This window comes from Vipera berus (genome assembly GCF_964194415.1).
Source record: "Vipera berus genome assembly, chromosome: 2".
In the NCBI taxonomy this organism is placed as follows: domain Eukaryota; kingdom Metazoa; phylum Chordata; class Lepidosauria; order Squamata; family Viperidae; genus Vipera; species Vipera berus.
The window spans coordinates 213429298-213443283 of record NC_138203.1 but is presented as its reverse complement, the minus strand read 5'-3'; the positions used below and the strand labels follow the sequence as shown (position 1 = coordinate 213443283).

At 43.6% G+C, this 13986-nt stretch overlaps 1 protein-coding gene across 4 annotated transcripts in view; it reads left to right on the top strand.

Annotated features, from left to right (window-relative positions):
• The window catches only part of RNF145 (ring finger protein 145), a 77657-nt gene that overhangs the window by 7583 nt on the left and 56088 nt on the right, over window positions 1–13986 (top strand). For 2 of the 4 annotated variants that reach the window (XM_081319672.1, XM_081319673.1), the window contains exon 2: window positions 8518–8730. In XM_081319672.1, the coding sequence (XP_081175798.1) occupies window positions 8547–8730 (184 nt within the window). In that variant the 5' untranslated portion in view covers window positions 8518–8546. Of the gene's footprint in view, window positions 1–2071; window positions 2199–8517; window positions 8731–13986 lie in introns of those variants that run through there. The other 2 variants (XM_081319675.1, XM_081319674.1) reach the window with 2 other exon arrangements.

Sequence of the window (13986 nt, the reverse complement as noted above, 5' to 3'; positions counted from 1 at the left end):
CTGAGTCCTACGGGAATAGGGCGGTATACAAGTTTAAATAATAAATAAATAAATAAATTATTATTATTATTATTATTATTATTATTATTATTATTATTATTATTATTATTATTATTATTATTATTAAATATATGGGTTTCTTGACCTAATTTCAAAAGCTTTTTGCAAACAATTCAAACTTTTGGCCAAAGTAATTCAATCCTTTCCCAACTGTGTGCTGGATGGGAGGGTGGGAGAGCTATGGAGGTGATGTCACCAAAAGGAGAAATACCTTTAAAACTACAGAGAACGTATTGCCCACAGCTTACTTCAACGTTGGAACCACTTCTCTTGAGTGTTCCACAGAATAAAAATTAAATAAAAACCTTGGGGACTTTTTTAGTGCTCCAACTAATGAATCAGTGAAAGGCTTTTTGCTCAGTTATTTTCTATGAGCTTAGAAGATTCCAGAATATGGGCAGCTGCCCTGTGAATTAGGGTAGATTTAAATCAGATTGGTATAAATAATGGTTTAAATCTCTAGTTTCATTTTACAGTTTAAGCACCAATTTTTCTCAAGCCAGGAAGACTCAATAAAAAGGCATTTTTGTTTGATGTAGCCCAAATTTATATTCAGGATTCAGCAGTACTTGCAGATTTTGGTTTTTAGAAGGAAAATATTATATAGACCAATAAATCATATTTTTTCCAGATAAATTTAATGGACAATGTTTCTTACCCCTAATTATAACTATTCATGAAAATATGCCCCAAATAGGATCTGTTTTATGGCGTGTTGTTGTGCTTAGAATTGATTGATATACCAGAAGCTTATCCCTCAAATCTTCAGGATCAGGTTGTAGGAATTCACTTTGTATTTTGTTTTCAATGTCTTTGTCCTGGCTGTGAATATACAGTATATGTTCAAAAGCCATAGTCCTTCCCAAAGTTTCCTCCATTATTCCAAAACCCCTGTATTCATTGACCTTCTTTATCATTGAACTTTTAGAAAGAGATCTGTTATCAAGCAGAATGTAAGATCTCTCCCATCCTCCCCAAGAATAGACAGAAATAGCAATATAACAGAGACAAAAATCCTGCTGAATATTCAACTTCTCCTGTTTGTCTTCCTAGAGTTCTCAGCTCTGGCTGAAACTAATTTTGGAGACTTTTCTTGGCTGAATAAATGAGCGCATTTATACTCTTGTATATGCGTATATCTGCAGATATATATGCCTGTTAAAAGCCACATGCTTAATAAAGATGGAGTCAGGGCAAAAGAATCAATGTTAATTGAAGTAATAACTTGGTTAAAATTAAATGCCTGTAAACTAAGGTACCTTGTATATACATATATGAGTAATTGGTTCATATCTGTAAGTGCCAGCCATTTTATGTCACACAGAAAATGCTGAAAACTGGCAAAAAATGGCACAGATTGTGGTCATGTGACTTCAGGACGGTCCCTTCTTCTTCCCATTTTACAGTGATTTTTTTTAAATTTCCATTTCAGAAAGTAATACAGAATATTTATTACATGTTATGTTCCTGATTACATTCATTTATATGATACACAAAAGTTTTAAAATCTTATTTAAATAGAACCCCCCTTTTTAAAGATAATTGATTTTTATTCACCCCATTGTTGATATCATCACCTAGCTTCATTGTATGTACAATTGAGCAGCCTTTTACATTCTAAAATAAATACATTGGGTGTTTTTTTATGGCTGGTCCAAGTTATATGACATAAGTTAGCTTTGCTTCATAAGGCATGTCCTTTTGTAAGGAGGCTTCCATGTGAACTATTGCTTTTTATAGTGGAACTATTTGAAATTCGTCTTACCTGTGAATTATATTAAATTCTATTCTGCGCATGCCCAAGATGGCGGATGTGCTCGGCCGAGCTCCGCGAGGAGTTCCAGCTATTTTGGCGACCCTGGGAGTCCTACGGAGGTGTTTTTGCCTCTGTGTTGGGGCCAGGACGGATGGCTGTCGACACCGCTTTTTTGTAGTGGTATAGTCCTCCGTACCTGGAATGGGCCCTGTGAGTTTCAGCGACCTTCGGAAGGGCCTCAGTTGAACCTGGAAGAGCCCGGAAGAGCCGCGGCTTGCAAGGCTCCGACCAGCTGATTCTCGGAGCCGATGGAGCAGTGGCTTAGAACGGCGCTTGGAATGGCGGAAGAACGGCAGCAACGTCTGGAGCAGCTGGCGGGGAGGTGAGCTGGAGTGCCGTGGCCATTCCGACGTGGGGACCCACGGCCCGGAGTTGGAGTGCTGGCGGTCCGTGTTGCTGACCGTTGGGCGGCACAGGTCACCTTTGTGTCGCCCGCACTCCGTGAGGCTAGCTAGACCAAGTTCGTGGCCTAGCGGAAGATTCGTGGGGATTTTAGTTTTTTCCCCCACTTGCCCTAATGTAACCATGAATGCATGGTTTGGCGGGCTGAGTGTTGGCCTGCTTAGTCTAACATTGGGCTGCCAACTGCATCTTGGAGCTATGGTTCTATGGCTCCTTTGGTATGGCGGGGTGTGCTGGATTCGAGTCTGTTGGTATTCCGCCGGCCGGTGTTGGACCCGCTTGTTGCCTGACCTTTTCCTGATACGGAGAAGAACTTTTGCAGCTGGGACATCTTTCTATTATGTTATTCAGCAGGCCTTTATGCCTTTGGTCAATAGCTGCCTAATTCCTCTGTCTTCCATGACGCCAAAGGACTCAGAAGGACCCGGGTGTTGAGTCACTGTGAGAGTGTGGCTCAGATGTGCCATCTGCTACCCCCCCTAGAGGTGAGAGATCTATGGGGGGTATGCCTTACCCTGGATGTGTATTCCAGGCTGCTTCCCTGATCAGGCCTGTGACCGTCGTGAGAGGGCGGTGGCCGACCTGTTTCAGAGGTTACTCAGCTAGAGTGGCAGTGGAGCTGGTTAGGCGGACTGGAGATCTATCTACCTTCTAGCTTTAGATCCTCCTTATCGATCATGGGACTGCCTTTGCTGGACTTGCATGGACAATTTTGGCTCGCCTATATTACACCAGCACGGACTTATTCACTCTCAGGGGTGCCCCCCCTTCCTGGGTGTGACCTGCCCTTTTCTCTACTTCTCCTCTTGATGACGGGCCCAATTGTTGGGACCCTGAGAGATAGTTGGGCAGGGATAGGAGCCTCTGGTATAAATCTAATAAGAGGCTCCTGGTTTGCTTTTTATCAAAATATTTTAAAAGGTTAGGGAGAGGGGAGGGATTGCGGGTTTGGTTGGATTTTGGGGGGTGTCCACCAACCGCTGTTCAGTCCAGGCTCGGGACAGATCGTGGTGGGATGGGGCCTGGGTTGGGCGCCTCTGGGGCCCCGGAGTGGGGTGTGGGATTTTCTATCCCCATGACATCTGGGAATGGCAGCAGGCGATTGTACAGAGGGCCGTATCGACATCCGGGAGCGCGTCCCCACTGTCTCCAAGCGGTGATGAGCTCCAACTCTCTGGTTTCGACCCGTGGTTCCGGGAACGAGCGTGAGCAGCCACCTGAGCTTAGGCTTGTGTATTGTAACGCCAGGTCCGTAGTTAATAAGGCTCCTCTCATCCGAGATTTGGTTGAGGAGGTGTCCCTCTGACTGAACTCTGCCCTCCAGGCTTCCGGGTGCTCCACCGGCCTCGGGCACAGGGTAGGGGCGGGGGTGTGGCGGTGGTTGTGAGGGAAACCTTATGTCCATGGGAGGCCACCGTTGTCCAGATATCCGGGTGTGAGTCACTCCTGAGATGTGGCCCTAGGGCTCAGTTGGGCTTGCTGCTGGTGTACCTTTCGCCCAGTCGCGTAGCAGCAGCCCTGCCTGAACTTCTTGATATCCTCTCGGGTTTGGTGATTGAGTTCCCGAAACTTATGATTTTGGGGGACTTTAATCTGCCATCCCTGGGGGGATCATCAGAGTTGGCTCGGGAGTTCATGGCTTCCATGACGGCCATGGACCTGATGCAAGTAATTTAGGGCCTGACTCATGGGGGGGTCACACGCTCAATTTTGTTTTTCTATCTGGTTAGATGATCTAGGTGGGGGTTTTCCAATTATTATGCCCCTGTCATGGACCGATCATCTCCTGCAGCTGGCCTTCCGTTTCGCCACCCCCTGTCGCTGGGCCACAGAACCGAAAAGATGGTTCCGCCCCAGGCGCCTAATGGACCCTGAGCAGTTTCAGGTGGCGCTTGGGTCCCCGCCTGCCGCCTTCGCTCACAGCCCAGCCGATGCCTTGGTGGAAGCCTGGGAAAGGGCAGCCACGGAGGCACTCGACCGTGTTGTACCCATGCGGCCCCTGACCTGGCACAGATCCCAGTGGGCTCCATGGTTTTCCATTGAGCTCCGGGAGATGAAGCGTCGGAGACGGGGCCTAGAGAGCTGTTGGAGATCCAGCCGGTCTGAATCCGACCGATTGTGACTAAGGTCCTCTACGAGGTCTTATCTCATGGCGATGAGGGCGGCAAAGTCTAATTACTTTGCTGCCCTCATTGTGTCCGCAGATAACCGCCTGGCCGCTCTTAATCAGGAGGTGAGGGAGGAGCCCTTGCAGGGTCGTGCCAAGGAGTTTAGCCAACATCTGGTGGACAAAATCGCTCGGATTCGGGCCGGTTTGGATTCCGACTGGGCAGAGTCTGACGGAGGTGACACGAGCGTTCTTGGTGATGTTATCTGGGATGAGTTCGACCCTGTGACTCCGGAGGAGGTGGACAGGATCATGGGGAAGCTGAGCTCCAACACGTGTTTATTGGACCCGTGCCCCTCCTGGCTGGTTTATGCGGCTCGGGAGGGGACACAAGGCTGGCTCCAGGCAGTGATAACTGCTTCTTTGAGTGAGGGTAGCTTTCCTGCCGCCTTGAAGGAGGCGGTGGTGAGGCCCCTCCTCAAGAAGCCTGCCCTGGACCTGGCTATTTTGAATAACTATCATCCGGACTCCAACCTTCGCTTTCTTGCGAAGGTTGTTGAGAGCGTGGTGGCGCATCAGCTCCTCCTGTTCCTGGAGGAAGCGGATTATCTGGACCTGTACCAATCGGGCTTTAGGCCCGGGTACAGCACGGAGACGGCATTGGTCACGCTGGTGAATGATCTCTGGCGGGCTCAGGACAGGGGATGTTCCTCTGTCCTCGTCCTATTAGACCTCTCAGCGGCTTTCGATACCATCGACCATGGTATCTTACTGCGGCGTCTCAGGGGGTTGGGAGTGGGGGGCACTGTTCTTCACTGGTTCTCCTCCTACCTCCTGAGACGTTAGCAGTCGGTGCTGACAGGAGGGCAGAGGTCAGCCTGGAGGCCTCTCATTTGTGGAGTTCCTCAGGGGTTGGTCCTCTCGCCTCTCCTGTTCAACATCTATATGAAGCCGCTGGGGCAGATCATTCGAGGTTTTGGAGTGGGATATCATCAGTACGCCGATGATATCCAGCTTTTCATCTCTACCCCAAACCACCCCAGTGATGCCCTTGATGTGATGTCCTGTTGCCTAGAGGTGGTTTGGGTCTGGATGGGGAGGAACAGGCTTCGGCTCAATCCCGACAAGACTGAGTGGTTGTACGTTCCGGCATCTCGGGAAATTCAGTTCATTCCATCTTTAACCATGGGGGGTGAGGTGTTACCCCCCGTAGATAGGGCTCGCAACTTGGGTGTCCTCCTGGATTCACAGCTCAGTTTGGAAGACCATGTAGGAGCTGTGATCAGGGGGGCTTTTGCCCAGGTTCACCTGGTGCGCCAGGTGCGACCCTATCTGGACCGGAATGCCCTGCGTACAGTCACTCATGCGCTCGTGACCTCTCCTATAGACTACTGCAATGCTCTACATGGGGCTGCCCTTGAGGACCACTCGGAGACTTCAGCTGGTGCAGAATGTGGCCGAACCAGTTGTGATGGGGGTCTTCCGATACTCCCATGTAACGCCTCTTCTCCACGAGCTACATTGGCTTCCAGTTGCCCTCCGGGTGAGATTCAAGGTGCTGGTGATTACCTATAAAGCCCTAAATGGCATGGGTCCGGATTACTTACAGGAGCAACTGCTGCCGGCGTCATCTTCCCTTCGTCCAGAGAGGGCCTCCTCAGGGTGCCGTCGGTCAGAGAGTGTCGGCTTGCGGCCCCCAGGGGGATAGCATTCTCTGTGGGCGCGCCAGCCCTTTGGAATCAATTAGTGGTTGAGCTCCGGATGGCTCCTGACCTTCGCTCTTTCCGCCGTGATCTGAAAACCTATTTATTTGAACAGGCCGGCCTGGTTTAAGGGGTTGGGGTATTTTTTAATTATTTATTGTTAGGGGTTAATTAATTTTATTTTATCTTTTGTATGTAATGCTTTTATTGCCCTGTACACCGCCCTGAGTCCTTCGGGAGAAGGGTGGTATAGAAATTCAATAAATAAATAAAATAAATAAATTCCTGGGCTCAACAAACTGCAATATGTAGATAAACATGCTAGCATTGGACTCAACTCACACTATTTGGTTTCCCTTAAATTTGCCTAACTGAAGACCCTGATGTCATGGAGCTCCTGTATTTTCTTTATTCCATTGCCCCTCCTCCAGAAATCAATCTGAATGTGGCAGTTACAGATTAGATATATTAATGTATGATTCCTTCTAAAGAGAAGGGAAGCAACTCTAAGCAGTGCAGAACATCATTAGCAAATTATTGGAACAGAAACTTGTGCCTTAACTAAAACAAAATGCATTTTTAATGATTGTTAGAATGAAGACAAGGTTTAATGAGGATGCCCACAACATTCAAAGAGTTTTCAAGTGAGCTTAAGCTGTATCATGTGATAAAGACTATGATCTGCAAGCTTGCTTTTTTAATCTAAAAGATAATCATTTAATTCTTTTCATATCTTGAGGGAAACGCAGTAGTGATGAGAGGCAGTTGAATGCTTCCATTTTGTTATTTTAGTGATGTTTTTATTCTGACTATTTTCAGGGGTGCAAAGATAACTTAAAGCAGACACGTCAAACTCGCGCCATCACGTGACATCGCGCGACGTATCAGAGCTTTTTCTCCATTGCCGACAATGGGGTGGGTGCGGTTTCTTGATGATGCGTCTGGCCCGTAGGTCGGCAGTTTGACACCCATGACTTAGAATATATCTCCATCCATACTTACGGTTTTACTACAGTAGTTTTTTGTCTTCCACCATGCTGTGACTTTACCTACTATTCATTCAAGCTGTGCTCTATTAAAATAGAAGCTCAGCTTTTCTGCTTCCTTTTGAAGACTAGCTTGACAAATTCTAGGGTTATGTGTGAATGTTCATTGGAGGTACCCAGAGTTTTGAATGAATTCAAACCTGAGAATGGTGTGGAGAATATTTGGTGGTGCTTGTCAGTGACCTATGGCAAGCTCATGGTGAAGGTGGTGCATCTATTCTGGCTCTCCTTGATATGTCAGTAGCTTTTGGTACCACTGACCAAGGTAAACTTCTGGTTGTGGTGAGGGCCACTGTTCTGTAATGGTTCTCCTACTAGGTTAGTGAAATGGGAGCTGTTGACTCCTAGGCCCATGTTCCTCAGGAATCTGCCTTATCTCCCTCCTTTTTAATATCTACGTAAAGCCACTGGGGGAGATTATAAATTGGTTCAGGATTCGGTGCTGATGATACCCTGCTCTATGTCTTTGTCCCCAGCTGTCCCAAGTAAAAGTGCTGAGTCCTTTCTCAGTGTCTGGAAGCTGGGGGCATCTGGATAGGGAAGAAGAGGTTGTTGTTCAACTCTGTTAAGAATGAGTGGCTATGGGTTTGGGGTTTTCTGAACTTGGAAGTTGCAGAGTTTCTAGGGTTCTGGATAGGATGACACTATCCTATTCAACTTGGTGAACAATCTGTACTCCACTCCTACTCAAAGAGCAGATGGCAGCAGTGACCATGTGATCCTTTGCACAATTGGATCTTGTGCACCAGTGACACTCATTCCTGAACTTGGAGGCCCTGCTCATGGTCATTCACACTTTGGTCACTTCCCAATTAGACTATTAAAGCATTATAGGTAGTTATGGGATCAGCTTGTTATACCACAAAATATTGCAATCCTGTGAGCTGCACTGGCTCCTAGTCGGATTCTGGGTATGATTCAAGATACTGGTAACACTGGGCATAGGATTTGGCTTACTTGAGAGATCTCCCAAGAACATTAGCGAGACTCACATGTTCCCCTGAGGGTTTTAGCATCTTATGGTATCTAGAAAGCTTCTCTGTGGTTGCCCTTGCTCTCTGAAATGATTTTCCCCCAATATATAGTTGTCCCCAACTCTCCTTGCTTGTTGGAAAGTCCTTAAGACTTGGCCCTTTCCCCAATTATTAGGGGTCGATTGAGTGGGAGCACCCCCTGCCGCAGGTTGTTTTGTTGTGTGCTTGGTTACTGTTTTACATTTTGTATTTATAAATTTGTTGCTAGATAGTTATTGTTGGTACATTGCCCAGAGTCACACAGCAAATTGGGTAGCCTGATAAATCTTAAAATAAATAGATACAGTGCTCATCAGTATTACATCTATGGCAACTGTTAAACTTACTTGCTGCTTTGGATTCTTTACAGTCAGTCCCACATCACGACCAAGAAACAGCATGGCTGCAAAGGAGAAATTGGAAGCAATGTTGAATGTGGCCTTACGGGTGCCAAGCATCATGCTTTTGGATGTCTTATACCGATGGGATGTCAGTTCCTTCTTCCAACAGATCCAAAGAAGTAGCCTAAACAACAATCCCCTCTTCCAATACAAGTATTTGGCCTTTAATATGCATTATGTGGGTGAGTATATATCTATGTGGTCTGTGGAGAGATTATTGTTACAGACTAGTGTTTCTCAACTAGGGAACATGCTAATTGGGGAATTCTGGGAGTTGAAGTCCATATAGCTTAAAGTTGTTGAGATTGAGGAATAGCGTTGTAGACAACTGTTATATTCCCGCTGAAGTAAAACCTCTTTCTGACTAGATTTAGAGCATCCAGTTATGTAATAATTGACCCTAGGAACTAAAGGAATCATTTTGTGTGCGTTGTTAGAATTGCAACCACACTTTAAAAAGACATGCAAATATTCCAGAGACTTTTCACTAGGAAGTTACTGAGAAACAATCTGTTCTGAGGTGGTGTTTCCTAGACAGAAAATTCTGTTTGAAAAGGCACTTGTGCCATGCTTCAAATAAAATATTCACCACTGCTTTCTGTCTCTTTTTAAGATGAACTCAGCCATGCTGGACACAACCACCCCCCTCCTTTTTATTCCTGAATGGGGAATCACTTCCTCAGGAGACACTAGAAAGTAAAAAAAAAAGCAGGGATTGTAGTTGCTTGGATAGACAAGAAAATTGCATTCAGATAAATCAGTACCTTGTTAGAAAAAGTGTTCAGTTCATCTTGCCATGTTCCTTCATAGTGGTAACAAAAGGAAAATTGAGGCATTTGCTTTCAATTTCAGTGAACAATAATTTGTCATTAACAGATCTGCTAGGGTAAATGTGTTTATTTTTAATTATAGCTTATTGGAAGAAACCAGATTGAATCAGTCGTTTTTATTGTCTTGATTCTCCCAGGAAAGGCAATGTTAAAACTGATTCATGCAGTGGCCAGTGCATAAAAACAATATGGGGGTAGTGGGAAACAAATACAATAGTATATAATCTCTTTTTTCATGCTGGCTGTACCATGTTGTCCTAGGCTCTGTCATAGCACTAAATTATGGCTTATTATTCATCCCTCCATGAAACTCTTCAAAGCAAAACAATTTCCTTCAGGAAGAAAAGCAATTGGAACAAGAATTAATTGCACTTCTTGTGGAAGAAGCTGTTGGTTTAAGTAGTTTCATGCTTTAAACAATACACTTGGGCCCCAAAAGTGTAAAGTTTAGGTCAAGACTATCAAGTAGAAACCCAGAGTCTATCTAAGCGCCTCTTGAATTTCACAATGCAGTCTACCCTATTCCAACCACATTAATGAGATAGTCCTTTAATTCTGAAACAATTTTTAGTTAAAATATTTGCAACTTGCTGTACCTTTATAAATGGATCTCAGAGCAGAAAGAAATCAATAAAAGAGATCAATATACAATAACAGGAATGTTAAAATACCCATAAGACTTACATACTGCATATTTGTCATTGGTTTTCAATCTCCATATTATTAGCATATTTATCAGGGTGTACAAAGACTTGGCACTATTATTTGCAAATATCTGAGACTTGGAACAATATGGTTGGGTTTATGAAAGCTTTGTGCATTGGAAACAATTTACATCACAGCTCTTACTAAGCCATAATGAAGTTGAATAGTTTGGAGATTGGTGTAATATGTGAACTTATCTTACATATAAACTGGGTTTTTGTGTCGTATTAAACCATTTTTAAATTCTGGTTTCGCAATATGTGTGATATAATATGGAAGTTTATAATAACAAGATAGCTCTTATTTGTTTTGATTTAGACATGGATTTGGGAAGATGAGCAATAGCCTATGGGAACGTCCCAAGTTGTCGACTGTGCCATAATGAACTCTCTTATAAAAGAAGGCTGGGGTTCCTGTCACAGTTCTCTAGATCCTGTATCATATCCATAATTTTGCTTTATAACTCCTTATTGAAGTCGGTATGATTTTTGATTCCTTGGTCTTATACTGTAGTATGGGGCTTGAGAAGCCCTCTTTTTCTGACTGTATTCAGAGGTTTTCAGCTAATGAAAACTATTTCTGATATTCATCTGAATAATAGATTAACTTTTCATTAGCGCACTTTAGCTTTAAAGCATGGTGCAAACGTGTGATGTTCTAGATCCCTCACCATTAAAATGAGTGGAACTGCTGGTAGTTATGGTTTGTTACTATCTGGAGGATTACAGTCTGTCTACCTGTGCTTTGAAGAGTCCTCTTTGGAAGGCTTTTCAATATTTCCACACAGGAATATCTGAAGAGACTCAAGTGCTCAAAACAGTAGAGCAATCTCTATTTCCCCAAACACTGGGATCTTCCACTTCAAAGAGTTTTCTCTCATTTTGAGATGGGCATATTATATTTAAGAAGTTAACATACCTTCAAACCCATCCCCCTCCCAATCCCTGCAAAATAATGCTAAGTGCTGCTCTTGGTCTCCGAAATGTTGATCTAAGTGATACCGTTTTTGCTTGGCGTGGTTCATTAGCTCAGTTTTAATCCTGTTACTGTAGGTGTAGGATTAGTATCTGCTTGCCTGTCTATTGCCTGCAGCATCTTGCTTTTCTTTGGAGATTACATGTTATATATTGTTCACCGCCACAGTTAATTTATGCCTTGCAGAGATACTAGAGCTATCTGCTTATTCAGAAGAACCTAGTTTTTTTCTTCTCCTCCTCTCAAATATCTAGATGGTTCTGCTTTAATTGAGAATATCTCTTTAATGATTGGCTCAGAGAATGGAAAATCTCATGTTCAATATACTGTAGAAGGAGTCAGATTCATAAGCCAATTTGCACGTTGCAGTTACAGACATATAGTACAGTTGCAGTGTTAAAATAAGAGTTATGTATCTTATGAATAACTTTGGGCAGTCAGTAGTCAAACCACTGGCTATGTGCATGAATGAATGGTCAAACCAGAAAGTGGAGTCCTTGGTGCTCTCTCAATCTGGTGCCATGCTCAGAGAGCACCAATGACTTCACATTTCAACCCTGAGCTACATACATTCTCTTCTATTGAAACCAGAAATCTTCTCTGTGTTAACAGTTTCCCAGTTTTCCTGAGTCAGGGAACTATGACTAAATGTCTCCGGAACAAGGCAGTATTTGTTTCTGTACTTTGAACTTGGTTAATATCCCTATTCAGATAAAGTCCACGTTTGGAAGATTTCCTGGTTTACTGATTTATTCATATATAGAAGGATCATCTGAGCAACCAAAAGTTATGCTAATATCTTGGCTTACTATCTTAAGATGTATTCATCAGCAATCTTTTTCCCCCCAGCTTAATCTATATCACTGAATTCTTTGGAGGAGAATACTTGGAACAGGGTGGGAGATGAAGTGTATATGACATCCCAAACTTTGGAAGGAAAGAAGGGTTTAAATCTAAAGAAATAAAAGGCATATTATGGGAGCCTTGGTGGAGCAGTGGGCTAATGCCTCCTTAAGTAACACCAGCTGCCTGCAATTAGTGCAGGTTTGCATCCCACCAGGCTCAAGGTTGACTCAGCCTTCCATCCTTCCGAGGTAGGTAAAATGAGGACCCAGATTGTTGGGGGCAATTAAGCTGACTTTGTAATAATGCCACTTGGGGTGTGTGTGAAAGCCCTAATAAGCAGGCATATACATAGAATGAAGGCTACTGCTAAGCTTGTAAGCCGCCCTGAGTCTTCGGAGAAGGGCGGGATATAAATGGAATTAAAATAAATAAATAAATAAATATCGGGTACAGCATCGTAGAACAAAATAGGAGGTGCAACTGGAAGATGACATTGAGGCTTCAGCTCTAGAAAAAAGTTTTGAAACATTATTAGAAGCATTATTGTGGCATGAAATATTGAGTTATAGCGCAATGACGAGGGAAGGAGAAGAATGTTAGCATAGCGTTTCCCTGTCAGCTAAAGAGAGTAGAAAACCGTGGTTTGTACCAGGCTAGTTTTTTTTGTATTTTTAAGGCTTTCTGTCAAGACCTTTCATGAAGAAGGGATGGGGCAACCAATTCTATCTTGACTGTCCTGCTACATTCCACGATAGTCATAGAAGAAAAACCATCCTCCAGAATTAACAGGGAAGCGAAGCAAGGTGGCAACGGAACAGGGAGGCATTTTTCTTTTTTCCCCAGTTAGTGTTGTACTATTGTGCTGGACATGAGACAGATTTCAAAGTGAAGTCAGATTGAAGATAAAGTCAGTGTCATTTTTTTGGCTTCCTGACTCTGCTTGGCTTCGTGGTGCCAGGATGAATGATGTAGCAGGATTCAGTGGGAGTTGTGCTGGATGTGGGTGGAAAGCATACCTGCAATTTGCATTATTGCTGACTTTTCTCCACCTTCTTTACCAACACAGCTCTCCTGCATAAATGCACTGTTCAACCTATTAGGGTAAGCTCACATCTCAATTAGAGTATGGCTCTGTTTTTAAAAAATACTGTGCAGTGTTTGTTTTCATCAACTTCCATGCCAGTTTTTCTTAAGAATCCCTGTGTAGAAATGTATTTCCAATTGTATTATTTTTCTAGACTACATATTCTATCCATTTTTTTTTCTACATTCCCCACAAATATATGTATTTTTTCAGATGGTAAACTCCAGCTGTGAATGTGGAAAAGTGGAGATTTGGAAGTCACTGCATTCTAGTTTGCACATGGGCTTAAGAAGTGTTCGCTGGAAAAATGTGCAAATGAATTTCATCCCCATCACACTCTAAACAGACCAATTCCTGTCTGAATTTGCAGTCCCTCTTTGTGCTTGTAGCCCATTGATTCTACACTGTAATGTTTGGGAAGGTCAGCAGTATTTCCCCGTTCTTGCAAAGCAACAGAATGAAGTCTGGTCCTGCTGATTGGCAGGTTAGCTCTAGCAAGTCATGAACCTATGGCTTACTTACAGTTTGCGCTTCTTCATTTTGCATTCCATCATAAGCTGCCACTAATTTCCTCTGTCTCACCTCTTTGAGTAGAATAACTAACTAGTTACATATCCTTTGCTTCTTGTTGCCATCTGAATGGCTACCTGTTTCAATCCTTGACAGGGGCTTCAAGGAATGTTTCTCATTTATTCTCACTGTAGTATCAGAAACAGCAGAAGCGTTCAGCCTCGACGTTGTGTTTGCAGAAGCAAATGAGATTCAGTCTTGGAAGTTGGGGAGGTATTCCAGGCAAAGGTTAGCAGCTCAGTATTTAAAATCAGAGGAATCTTGGTATAAATGAAGTTTGCAGAGTTAAATATTCCAATTTTCTAAAATCCAGTGGTTACTAAGTGAAACTGTGATTGTGCTTATAGCTTACTGTTTTCTTGGCTTTACTGAGCATTTTTATAGAACTAAAAACACATTTTAAAAAAATATATTAAACTACAAAAGGA